At 38.9% G+C, this 13,209-nt stretch overlaps 1 protein-coding gene across 1 annotated transcript; it reads right to left on the bottom strand.

Annotated features, from left to right (window-relative positions):
• Positions 1-5,076: 5,076 nt before the first annotated feature.
• On the bottom strand, positions 5,077-6,393 carry LOC104431443. The gene has a single exon (XM_010044078.3). It carries the CDS (start codon positions 6,128-6,130, stop codon positions 5,252-5,254), a length of 879 nt encoding a protein of 292 aa, XP_010042380.2. The 5' UTR covers positions 6,131-6,393; the 3' UTR covers positions 5,077-5,251.
• Between the last annotated feature and the right edge of the window lie 6,816 nt (positions 6,394-13,209).

Raw genomic sequence — 13,209 nt, 5'->3', positions numbered from 1 at the left:
AAAAAAAAAAAAAAAGATAACTCGACAGTGACTTGTCGAGTGTTCGACAATTACAGTTTCGCAAGAAGACATCCATGTTGGGAAGAAGGCTCGATTAAATCTACTCCGGGTGGATTATTTAAACTCTTTCTGCGACGCATTTGGAGAAAACGTCAACATGGGAACAAGGGGAAACGATCAAGGATGTAGCCGTCGAACAGTTCGAAAATCTCGCCTAACAAGCTCAGCCGACCGAGATGAGACGGAAGGGTGCCGAATGCTTGTATCCAAATGGAGACGATCACACGACCGTGCCAGGATCAGAGGGAGAAAGGGACAGCATCGGTGGTGCAATTCTATCCGGCACCCATTGTGGTGTTAAAAACTGGTGTCGTGATTTTTGGAAAGCGGTCACTTGGGTGACTGCCGGAAAGTATCACGCGACTTGCCGGAATCACTTAAATGGACATTTTCATGAAGTTTGGTACTAAAGCAATTGTTCGTAAAGTTTCGACACTAGATTGATCAATTATAAAATCGTTGCTCCTGAAGTTTTAAAACTGGGAATTTGTTAAAACATCGTCGTGACATAACACAAAAAGTTACAAAGCAAAATTTCTAACCTTGCAATTTTCTTTTTCTTAGACTTGAGAGCGAAATTATGGAGCAAACGTTCGCTCGAAATAATTCGTGTAAAGTGACAAAGATCTATTCATTTTCCTAAGAGAAAAAAAGGGGAAAAGGGGGGGGGTGGTGCGTGAAGTAAATTCGCAATTTTCTACTCCAAAATTGCTTTGTTTGGAGATTGCACAATGGAGTTTGGAGCCTCGTGGAAATGGACTACTTCTCTATGATCGATCTGGTGTGAGCATCAATGCAAGAAAGCGATAGGAAGCCGGTTTCACTCCAATTTTTCTATATATAAAATTTCGACGGATTCATCAATGTTGTTCAGCACAGAGATCACGCCTCGTACAATTTAAAAGTGTCTTTTACCAAAACTTTTAAGGACAATCACTTTAGTGCCAAGATTTCATGAATAATTAATTTAGTGCAAAAAAATTTTAAATGGTCTATTTGAGTGACTTGAGTTATTGCTCTTTTAAAAATGAATGGGGTTTCTTTAAAAATTAAGGGAGTGATTGGATTGATGATTTTGTCGTATTCATATGAATATGTTCATTGACACAAGTAGAATTTTGGGCTTTGTAATTGGAACTCAATTTCGTAATATAACTTGGATTTGATAAGATCATCATTGAGATTGACTCTAAAATCACAATTAATCCTCTTAGTCCAAAGCTTACGATTGATAATGTTAGCTTTACTTTACTTAAAGATATGAATATAATATAATTTTTAGGAAGAAAATCACTCCGCTAACTAACTTGCTAATCTTAGAATGAATAAGTATTTGGATACTAGTTTCTTTTCATTACCTCCAATAGAATTACTTCATGTTTTATTAGATGATAAAATAGGAACAGTTGATTTATGATGATAAATTTTTGTATTTGGATTTAGCCTTTTTCACAACCAGAAAAATATTATCAATCTTTTAAAGTAACGGTTTTTAAATAATCAATTGAAAAGTTCTGACACTAAACTCTCGTGCTTATCCAAGGTAATCGATGATTGATCGTATTCAGACCAAAACAATTGGAGGAGACATACAGAGCTTTAAATGCTTCATCAGATATGACCACCATTCGATGGCAATTTCAAAACCGGACGCAGTAAAAACTAATACCATCGTTTCTGTTCAAGTGTTCGTTCGCGAGCCCATTTGAAAATCCCACAGATTTTTCGAACTTTCCATCACCAAGCTCACTCTGCAGTTTTCCCTTCGCAGCAGGAAGGCACTCAAGAAGAAGGGCATCTCTGCATAGCAAGTTATTGAGCTTATGCAACCTCATACAAGCTGGTTTCTCTCTGATTAAAAAGCCTGTCCAGCTTGTCTGATTTTAACAAGTCGGTGCATCTATCGGCACCGCATTTCATCTTCATCGGTACGACAAGCCATTACATGTTAAGGACTAGGGAGTTGCCATCTTCCAAAGATCACTCAAGTTATTCTATTCTGAAGAGTTTGCGATCGTTCCATGGAAGGTGGTCGGACCCAGATCATTATTTGACTCCGCCTATCGATTGAACTCTTGTTCTCCGGTCTTATCTTGCAAACATTAACCAAACGTCAGCACTTCGTGTAAACCAGACTTCCCCGATCCAGTTAGCATGGGCCCCTGATTCAAAATAGGTCTCGTCGCTGCCTCTGTTTTGGTCACGTTCAGTTGCATTCCTTGTTCAATTCATGCATAAAAGCTAGGACGGAAAGGGGGGAGAGGCATAGAGTCCATTCCCTTAAAACCTTGTTTGAGACTGCAACTGACCTGCGGTATTATACCAAGTAGCATTACCACGCAACTTCTCGAGGGAGGAACAAGATTTTCGTCAGTGATTTGATGATGCAGTACTTAGAAATTGGTCCACTGTGACTGCACTCCCCCTCTCTCTTCATTAATTGCTCTCTCTCTCTCTCTCTCTCTCTCTCTCTCTCTCTCTCTCATTTTTGCGGCACGCTTTCTCTCTTCTCTCTTCTACCGTGGAGAAAATATTAAGTGGTCCCAAATCACATGTAGGGGTGTGCAAAATAATCGGGACCCGTCTGTACCGCTCGAAACTAGATCGGAACCGCCTGGAACCGAACTAGAACCGTCTGGAACCAGTGGTTCTTGAGGGAAACGGTCCAGTTTCCGATTCCAATTTATGGGAACTGGTGGGAACCAGTCCGATTCCCGGTCCCATGAACGGATCCGCCCACCCAAGTCGAACCGATTATATTATAATAATATATTAATTTTTAATATTAAAATAAATTTCAAAATTACTAATTAGCAAACCTAAATTTTAGGGCTCTATCTCTTCTCACAGTTTGTTTTTAAGCTGCCTTTCAGCAACTCAACAAATGGCTCATTCAAAGGATACTTCTGGGACTTACATAGGACACTATGTTCAAAAATATATAGAGTACCGGTGGAATTGTTTCTATAGAAAGAATTCAATAAAGCAAATGTTGTAAGAGATTGGGCACTGTTATGAGATAAAGGAAAAGACGATCTACATATGACAATCATCCAAAACTTTGAACTTAAAGAATAGTTTAGATTTCAACTGAAATGATTCAAAAACAGGAAAAAAAAAACGTATTTCTCTTCTTTGGTAGTGTTTTCCAATAAAATAAAGAAAAATTGTATCCTTAATTAAGTCAGTTCAATTTAAAGAAAAATATTATTCGATATGAAAAGTACTCACGATGAGATTTGGAAAACAATATTATTATTGGTGAGACCGGTTCCATGAATCCACTCGGGAACCGGATTGAACCGGCGGTCCAATTCTTAAGTGGATCCATGCAACTCATGGGTGGATTCCGATTCCAATTTTTTGGAACTGGTCCTTAGCAAGTGATTCCCGGTTCTAGGCTAGGAACCGCCCATCCAGACCATGCACACCCCTAATCACATGTTATCGTGGTCCTCGACCACTACAAGGCTCAAAAGGTAAGACCCACAGATAACACGTGTCGTCTAGGGCTTGTTTGTTAAATATAATTTATGTCCCCCGAAACAAAAATTTCTATTTTTTTATTCTAGGATACAAAAAAAAAAAAAGAATAGAAATGTGTTTAGTAAAAATTTTATTCTCGGGAACAAAAAGTAGAGAATAGATTTGAAACAAAAACAAGAAATAGAAAAAAGTAGCTTCTAATTTTCCGAGAACAAATTCTAGAATCAAATTTTCTCTCTCTTCTTTCTTTTCTTTTTCTCTTTCTTTTCTTCTTCTTCTTCTTCCTTTTGGCCAGTCGTCGACCTTGGCCATGGTCGGTGCCGGCAACCAGCCAAACGAGGGCCGGCGACCTTGTCAGTGCGTCGCCAACCCCGGAGATGCCAAGCCACAGCAAGACTCGTCAGCTCAAGTCTCACCGTGGCTGGGCGAGGCTGAGCTCACCCAGCCATTGGTGAGGCTCGGCCTTGCCGGGTTACCTCCAGGGACAACGTCGCTGATGGTGGCTCAACGAGGCCGAGCCTCGCCAGGTGGTTGGGCGAGCTTGGCCTCGCCAGATCTAAGCAAGATTGACCTCGCCCAGCCAAGGCGGGGGCAAGCCTCGCACAGCCACGGCGAGGCTCGACCTCCCTAGCCGACGCGAGGCTAGGCCTCGCCAAGCCAAGCTGAGGCCGAGGCTCACCGGGGCTAGGCTAGCCTCCGATGAGCTCATGGGGCCTCGCCCTAGCCCGGCGAGGCTCAGCCGAGCTCGCCAGCCATGGCGATGGCCAAGAACCGGCCAAAGAGAAAAATTTAAAAATAATTAAAGAAATAAAACTTAAAAAAATCTATAAAAAAAAATCTAAAAATTTACCAAACGTATTTCTATTCCGAAATAGAAATTTTGAGAAGTTACCAAACCCGTTCTTTTGCTCAAACGTCGTTCCCAAGAACAGAAACAGAAAAAATCATTTCTCGGTAAAAAAATTCTCCAAAACAGAAGCGTTACCAAACGCGTCCCTATTGACTGCTCACAATGACTTGATGTGACCGGTCTACCTAATGTTTTCTCTTGACTATGGAGGCACTCTACTTGATCAAATCTATTCGGCGGACAAGCCTCATGGCCCCTTGATTATCTTGAGGGCCATAGAGTCCACCACAACAACCCTTCTTTTAGGATCAAAAGCAAATGCAAAGCCCAAATAGGTAAGAATTCATTGCATTCGATTCGCTAGAACTAAGTCAACCACGTATCAAGAAACACAGACCTAACTTGAAAAGAAAATACTAATTCTGACATTCTTGCTCCTCGATTAGTTTTATCTATCCTTTTCTTTCCCAAATTGACCTTAACAGTTCCTGTGATGATTGCAAGAATAATTGATATACTTGCATCTGTTTTATACAATCTGGAACCCAAGTTAAACTAATGATCTCCAAATCCAACTAGCTGCCTCCTGGGAGTTGGAATCTAATCATTTTCCTGCCTTCCACACCATGATCAATGATTCAATGCCAGTACAACTCCTGGAAAGGCTCCTCTCATCGTGATTCTCCGAACGGAAAGTTAATACAGAAGAAGTTGTCAATGGATAGAAGAAGATAGTACAATGAAAACATTAGGCGTTGACCAAGAAATGTGCAAAGAAGGAATTCAATTATCTCCGTGGAAACAGTACAGATTACAAAAGCCATTGCGACGGAAAAGCTTGTGGACCCACCTTTTTTAGACTATTTCCTCATCCAAAGACAGCTCGCCCAAGTCCCGTTTTACTTTTCTGCAGAACAGAACGATCCCAACCCACATGAGGCCCTTCACAATCCTGACCATCCCGATCGTCACCGTCAGGTAATACAGCCACCACCCCGCGAAATCGGCCACCCCAATGCCCATCATCAGCTCCTTCTTGACCTCCGGCACCACCACCATCGCATCCACCTCCCCCCTCAACCTCCACCACCACAGCCCGCCGAACCCCGCCGCCACCACCACCCTCCCGAGCAGCCCCTCCTCCGCCTGCGGACCGCCGAACACCGTGTCATCTGCCACCGGCCTCACCACCACCCTCGACCAGTAGGCCGTCGTCTCATGGAGCCCGAGGAAGAATATCGCCTTGCTCAGCAGGCTCCTCTCGGCGCTGCCCAGGCGCAGCGGCGACCCGTCGACCCCGGCGGCAATGCTCCCCTCAATGCCAAGGCCAACGCAGACCTGCACCGCGCATAGGACGGCCCAGGCCATGGGCAGGCGAGCCTGGTGAAATGCCGTCCCTGGCGGTGGCAGCGGCCGCTCGCTCAGCGGGGTGATCCTCCCGGTCAACCCGTGCAGGAGGGTGCAAACCGTGAAAAAGGCCACAAGTGCATGAAGCGGGCTCGGATTAGCATTGAACAAGAAGGACAGAGGAAACGGGAGGATCTGCGGGATCGAGTCGGCGAGCACCGACGAGTAATAGCTGACGCACGCGAGCCTCGCCAGCAGGAGGAACGAGAGAGGAAGCAAGAGGCTGAGGAGAGTGACGGTGAGGACATGGAAGCTCTGCTTCAAGATGGAAGAATTCACGAACTGGGGCTTGTGCGGCCACGGACAACGCCTGCTCGGCCACGCCATCGTCTCGGGTCGATGATGGCGGACGCAATAATGAAAAAAACAAATGATGAATTGAATTGAATAGAATTCAAAAGCAAGAGAAGGAACAGAACAGAGCAAGAAGGGCAATCCGTCTATTTATCTAAATTTCTGCGAAATGGTCAGTGGAGTGGTGTCCACGTCCATCGTTCCAGCTCTGACGTAATGCGCCAAAGGTACTTGTAAAACTAGGTTCAAATAATTTTCTCGTGCCCACCAAACACAGAAAATAAAAAAAAAATGAGAAGGAATCTGTCCTATATATATCGATTCAACTTGTAATTTTTGCTAAAATGGGGAGTAACAGATGTTTGATTTGCGAACCGGTTTGGGGTCATCTCAAAGCGTTGAAGGGTGAAAGTCCGGTCGTTGGAGGATGGGCCTGCGCCACCTTCTGCCTGGGGTTTTACCCAATGGGCTTTGAGATTGATCGTGAAGCTTTTATGCTTACTGGCCAGTTGGATATTTACACGTGTCATTGTTTAGTGTTCTTTGGGCATTATTGATGGGAGCCCTAACTGCTGGTGGTTAGATAGTTCATGCTCTCCCACGAATCTTATTATTTTCTTTTCCTTTTCTTTGTTCTTTTCCATTCCTTGATAACTGCAATTGGCCTAACTAAAGTTGGTGCAACAACAACTGCATCAAATTAAAGCTTATCTTGCTAAGTAGGCACGGCTTGCTTTTCTTATCATTTGTTTTTCACATCCTTCTGAGTATTCTCATGCAACTCCGAACCCTTGTTTCGAAAGTTGCTCGCTTCTCCTTGTTATAGCATTTGAAAGTCTTTGTTTAACATGCTCAAACCATTTAAAGTGACCTCATCTCATCTCATCCTCAATTGGCCTCACCACCTGTTTTGTTTTGAATGAATACATTTCTAGTCTTGTCTTTAATTGCATTCCTATAAATGCAAGAACTATTCTCATATCTGATGTAGTCTTTTTATGTGGATGTTGATGTTTGATTATATAGAATTCTAATAGCGCTCCGCCCATTCAATATTGCCTGCTTTTGTTGTCCTATAGAACTTTACCTAAGCAGTCGTAACAATAAGCTTTTCAAATTGAAATATCAGATGGAAAGAAATGGGAAGAAAAGGAATAAGCGAGGTGAAAGAAAGAAACTTCCATTTCTAAAGGTCAATGATTTATTATTGCCCAAGAAAAGGTCAACGGCTTGCCGTTTCGGACCGGACATCTGTATGTGGGCTTCAGACTATCCATGGGCCGCAAAACTTACAATGCGACAAGAACCTCTTTCTCTTTTGTTTATTTTTATTTTTTTAGTTTGAGATAATGATATAAATGGTTCTCCAACTTTGATTCAATGCATAACATGATCCATGAACTTTTAATTTATTCAATACAATCCTAAACTATTGATACGTGTTCAACTTAATCCCACAAGCTGAATGTAAATATTCAATGTTGCTATTCCATTAATGTTAGTTTATGGATAATATTAAACATTTCCATATAATATAGGAACGGAGTTGAACATGTAACAAAATTCCAAGGTCCACATTGAGCAAATATAAAGTTCAAAGACCATAGTGCCCATTAGACTACGATTCAGAGTCCAAATTCAACGAATTAAAAGTTTATGAACTACATTAAACTAAAATTCATTTCTGTCATTTTCTCTTTTTGTTCACTTGTACAAATAGATATAATAAATGTCAATCAAGTAAGGTGAAATCCGCATGCGCTAGTGTCAATTTCTGTTTAAACAAAAAGTAAATTGAATGAGCAAAAAATATTTAAGTTTAAATAAAATAAAATACGAAAAATATATGATAGAATTATATCAGGACGTGACAAATGACTAATCTTGGAATCTCTCGTCAATGATTTTTTTTTAATTTTCCCTAATCGACCCAAAAAAAAAATGTAGAGATAGATCTAATGGTTTAAAAAAATATGCATATAGACATGCCCCGTAAGGTGCATGCGAAGTATCTACCAGTGAACGGTAAAAAAAAAAAATAAATCTGACAAAAAATAGTAATGAAATTCCCGAACTGATAAATTATAATCACCATCGATAATTTCGATTCAAAGAGAGATGTATTACAAGGCTAATACATATCGGGAAAAAAAAAAAGTACTTTCCGAGCTATCGCTTTCGCCCAGCATGTTCATACTCATCTCGAGCCCTCCTCGTAAAAATATCCAACCTTGGACTTGTTCAAACGTACGTAGGTCCTACGCCACTCCCAAATGTGACCTCCATGCAAAGAACAAGTCACGCCCATTGACATTTCAATCGAACGGAGGAAGAAGATAATCCTGAAGACATGCATGGACTTAGACAAAACCAACGTGATGTGGACACCTTCTGGATGATAATAAACTTCGCCGGCCCCCCCAATTAAGAAATATCTATTCGTACACAATATATTTTTATGCAGTACATTGTATGACGTCTTGTGAAAATCTCATCCAAAATCTCATCCACACGAAATTGATTTAAATAAAGATAGTACGAGTTAAAAATATAAAATATAGTTCACACGGCGTATTTGCAGAATGATCGGTGTCCAGGAAAGTTTACATTGATTAGGCATGCGATGAAAAATTTAGAAACGTATTAAATATTAAAAGCAACTTACCCTTTCGATTAAAAAAAAGAAAAAACAACTTGCCCTGATATTGTTCCTTGTTCAGGCTCCATGCTCAGGGGTTTACGTCATATTTAGCAAACCCGAAATGCCAAGAAAAGTTCAGAATTATGTGGCCGACCCGACTAAAGTTAAGGAGGAAAATAAAATCCAAGTAAAATGAAATCTGCATGCGCTAGTGTCATTTTCTGTTTAAACAAGAAGTAGAATATAAGCAAAAGTTGTGCGGAGTCCCTAAGGTTCCATCTATTTTTTATTTTTTTTTAGCAAAAGGTTTCATCTATTTTTTTTTTTTTGGTAAAGGTTTCATCTATTTATTATGTACACAAAAGCTTTATTTCATACCACCGATCGTGGTGACTCCGCTGAATAAGCTTCAGTGAACCTTTGCGAGAGAGGTGAGGAGTTCGAAACATTTGCGAAGCAAAGGCTTTGGCGAAGTTACTTGGGGACTTAAGTGTGGTCCTCCCGCTTACGTAGCAGCCTGGGGGATGAGGGAAAATTCATCTTTTCTTCCACTTGGTAAGTGCTTGAACTCCACGAATTTAAAATGAAAGGTTCCATTTGTTTTGCACGAAATAAATTATTTGTAAAATATTTTTTTAAAATTAATTACTTGTATCGTTTAAAATAATTAGTCAATAAATTTCTTCCATTTATCAACAACAAATTATATCTAAATATCTCCATAAATTGTGAAGATATTTTTTTCATTCATTTTGTAAATGATATAAGTGAAATCTTAAAAAAATATTTTTCAAATCATTTATTTTTTGTAAAATAAACGTACCCTTATGTACTAAACTCAACCACTAGTTAGGTGTCAAAGGATAAGCTTTATCTCTATGTCTTTTTCTTTTTCGTTTTTTGGTCAATAGAAAATTTCATTCATTTATTATAATCAAACATGAGAGGAATATAAAAAGTTTCCAATCAAAGTGAATCTCAAAGAGCTGCAAAAACAAATCAAAACCCAAAAGAAAAAAGCATAGTAGAGTATGCAGCTACGACATGCTCTCATCCCAAAAAATCAAATTTGTTACAACATCAAAAAATAACTAGGAGCGTTAGTAATGGGCACACATTGAGATCTTCCCCTCTAGAAACTACGTCACTAGATTTGATGTCCTCAACACAATCGTTATATAGACAACAACAATAACATGTTCAACTACTACAAATCAAACAACTCTAAGGAACTCTCAATCTATATTTAAATTGGGAAATAAAAGCTCATAGATTTAGAAGACCCTTAATCAGGAGAGGAAAGCTTCTATCTAATTTCGGAGAGGGTTATAGAATCATGTTTAGGGTATTCTGTTGACTGGACTGGTGACGAAATTCTTACAAAATTTTCAGCTGCCGATAAATTTATCATCACAAAGAGTGAAGACAAGTGACAACAACGAGCGATAGAAGATGCCAACTGAGGCGAGAAAAGAATCCTAGATTAGATCGGGACAGGAAAAAAACAAAAAAAATCAAAGTCTAGAAAAAGAAAAGCAGAGCAAAGCCGGCTCTCGGGTTCGGGCAGGTGAAGTTTCTCCTAGGGAGGATTTTTGGGAACAGAGAGAGAGCTGCCGACAGAAAAATTAGGGTTTTACACTATTACAGAACCTTGATTGAAAAATGTGCCGAGGCTTTATCTCTATGTCAAAAAGCTAATTTCTTTATGCATTGTGGAAGTTCTTGTGAATGTGACCTCACTGACTTGAATATATGGTATTTAATTTGGCAGGGTTAAAAACAAAGAAGAATGAAAGGACGCATGCGATACACGATTGATCTGATTCTCCTAGCAAGTTTATGGAACTATGTAACTAAACCAAAAAGTAAATAAATAAAAAAACCTAACCGGAGAAAGGAATGCCAATGAGCACGTGGTCGATTTTCCCTTGTTAAAGTATAAAAGTTGATGGTTTCACCAAATAGTACGACATATTTAAGACATTGATAAGAAATATAATTAAAAATTTATAAAAAACAGGAGAAGATTTTTTGAAAGAGATAAGAGAAGTTGACAATTCAATAGAACCAATTAAATATTGATAACTAACTCAAATACGATTTGATAATACAAAATTGGTTGATAATTTAATCGGAGAAAAGTTGCCAATTGCTCTTATTGATGTTGGCAATTTATGAAAATAGTTGGTAAATTAATGAGTCGGTAAGCACTGTAAACAAAAGTTGGTAACTCAATAGCAAATTGATTAAATTAAAAGAAAAAATTCAAATAAATAGTTGGTAAGAAATCAAATAACAGGTTGATAAGTTCAAACTCGTTGAAAAACTATTGGGGAAAAATTGATTAGTCACACAAATAAAGATTGGTAAATTTAGGAGCTGATAAATTTAAGGCATATGTAGAAAAATAAAAGTTGGTAAACGGCTAAATTAGTCTATAAGTTAAATTACATATGTAAGTAAATAATTTAAATAAGAGTTGGTAATTCAATATTACTTGGTAATTTAATCGGAAAAAGTTGGTAAATCACTTAAATAAAAATTGATAAACCCAAATATGAATTTGTAAATTTCAAGTGTTGGTAAAAACAAATAAAATTCGGTAATCTGTAAATTGTTAAAAAAAGTTGTTAATTTCATAAAATTATTAGTAGTTTACCATTAATCAAAAGTCGGGAGGTTGGTAATGATTCTCACAAACATTTTTTGATATGTGTAAACTCTTTCAGAGATCTATGAATGTGGAATTTTTTTTTTCTAGAAATGGAACAGTAGAATCATCCCTTCACCTATTCAGGTGAGTCGAGGTCTATACATCTATATATACTAAACCTCTGTACACATTAAAATTTTGCTAACTTCAAAATTGAATTCTTTGTTTAGTTATCAATCTATACAACAGATTTTCCTCGTTAATAGTTTTTAACGGGAATGAGAAGATGAAAAGAGAGATCAAATTAATAAAATCAACAATGTTCATAAGAAAAAGGGAAAATTCCAAGTAAAGGTCCAAAATACTCTTGTTTTTTCAAATAATGATTTGAAGTAGACCTTATTTTAGATAAGAGCCTAAAACAACTATATTAGTCTCCAAGAAAGGCCTAAAGTGATTATGAATGTTTTAAATAAGCCCCTCGTCTTACTAGCTCGTCGATCGGCAAAAAATTCTTACCAATCAAGGATATATTTTCATCTAAATAAAATTAAAATTAAAATTAAATTAGATTAAAAAAACAAAAATAAACAAAAATAAAGGCGAAAGAGCTCCCTCCCACATGTAACCATCACCCCATCACCAGTGGAGCCACAACGATGACTAGTGGGGTCATCAACGCCTGGACAATGGCTGATGACTCTTGCCAACCAAAGGCGAAAGCTAGCAAGTCCTTGCCAAAGATAGGAGAGGGCGGCAACCCTCTCCTAGATCTAGGCGAGGGTCACTTGCCTTCACCCTAGCCAACGACCCTCACACAAGCTTGGTGGCCCTCACCCAATGCACCCAAACCTTGTTGCCTAGGTCAAGGGGCGCTGGGTGAGGGCTGCCAAGTCTACATGAGGGTCAACAACCCTTGCCCAAATCTGGAGAGGATCGTCGCCCTCTCCCATATTTGGTGAGGGCCCACTTGGCCCTCACCTCTTCATCGAGGGTCACCAGCCCTCACCCAGTGCCGACGACCCCATTAGCCATCACCGCCCCTCCACTAGTGATGGGCGGCGGCCACAAGCGAGAGGGAGCCTCCCTCTCATGCATGTTCATCTTTTTTTTAATTTTTATATTTTTATTTTTTTGGAAGAAAAAAAATTTTTAAAGGACAAAATTGTCATTCACTAAATAGTGAGTTTAGGCCCTTTTTTGAGACTGATATAGCCACTTTATGCCATTATTTGAAAACAGAGTTCACTTCAAATATTTATTTGAGAGAATAATGGCACTCGCATTTATTTGAGAAAATAAAGGCACCTCAGGCATTTATTTGAGAAAATAAAGGCGCTTCAAGTCTTTATTTAAAATAACGTTCACTTTAGACTCTTATTTGAGAAAATGAGGACACTTCAAGCCCTTATTTAGAATTTTCTCTAAGAAAAAGTCAATGGTAGTAATTATATAAGTTTCCTTGATTTTCCTTTTGAAAAGATTTGAAATTTATATTTTTTGTGCACGAACTTTTCTCTAAAATATTAGGGAATAAAATAGGAAATCCGATTCTAAAAAAATACGAGGTTTATTTACTTTATGTACTACTAACAATACAAATTAATGCTCCCTCTATTTCATAGAAAATTTTTCTAGGTAGAAAAACTTAAACGCCTGTTCCGAATCCTTGGCAGCGTGCCTGGCACCCCAGTACTCGTGGCTGGTTTACTAGGTGCCCATACCCAAATCATCGGCATCCAAATAATACATATCTATTGAGGAAAATAAAATCTGGTCCTCTTTTTCAAATGCTAGAAAATAATTCCAATTCATTTC

This window comes from Eucalyptus grandis, chromosome 8, assembly GCF_016545825.1.
Source record: "Eucalyptus grandis isolate ANBG69807.140 chromosome 8, ASM1654582v1, whole genome shotgun sequence".
In the NCBI taxonomy this organism is placed as follows: Eukaryota; Viridiplantae; Streptophyta; class Magnoliopsida; order Myrtales; family Myrtaceae; genus Eucalyptus; species Eucalyptus grandis.
This window is presented reverse-complemented; position numbering and strand designations above follow the sequence as displayed.

What these genes read in the sequence shown, in the direction of transcription:
- LOC104431443 (XM_010044078.3), bottom strand. Translation starts at nt 6,130, where the DNA reads ATGGCGTGGCCGAGCAGGCGTTGTCCGTGGCCGCACAAGCCCCAGTTC.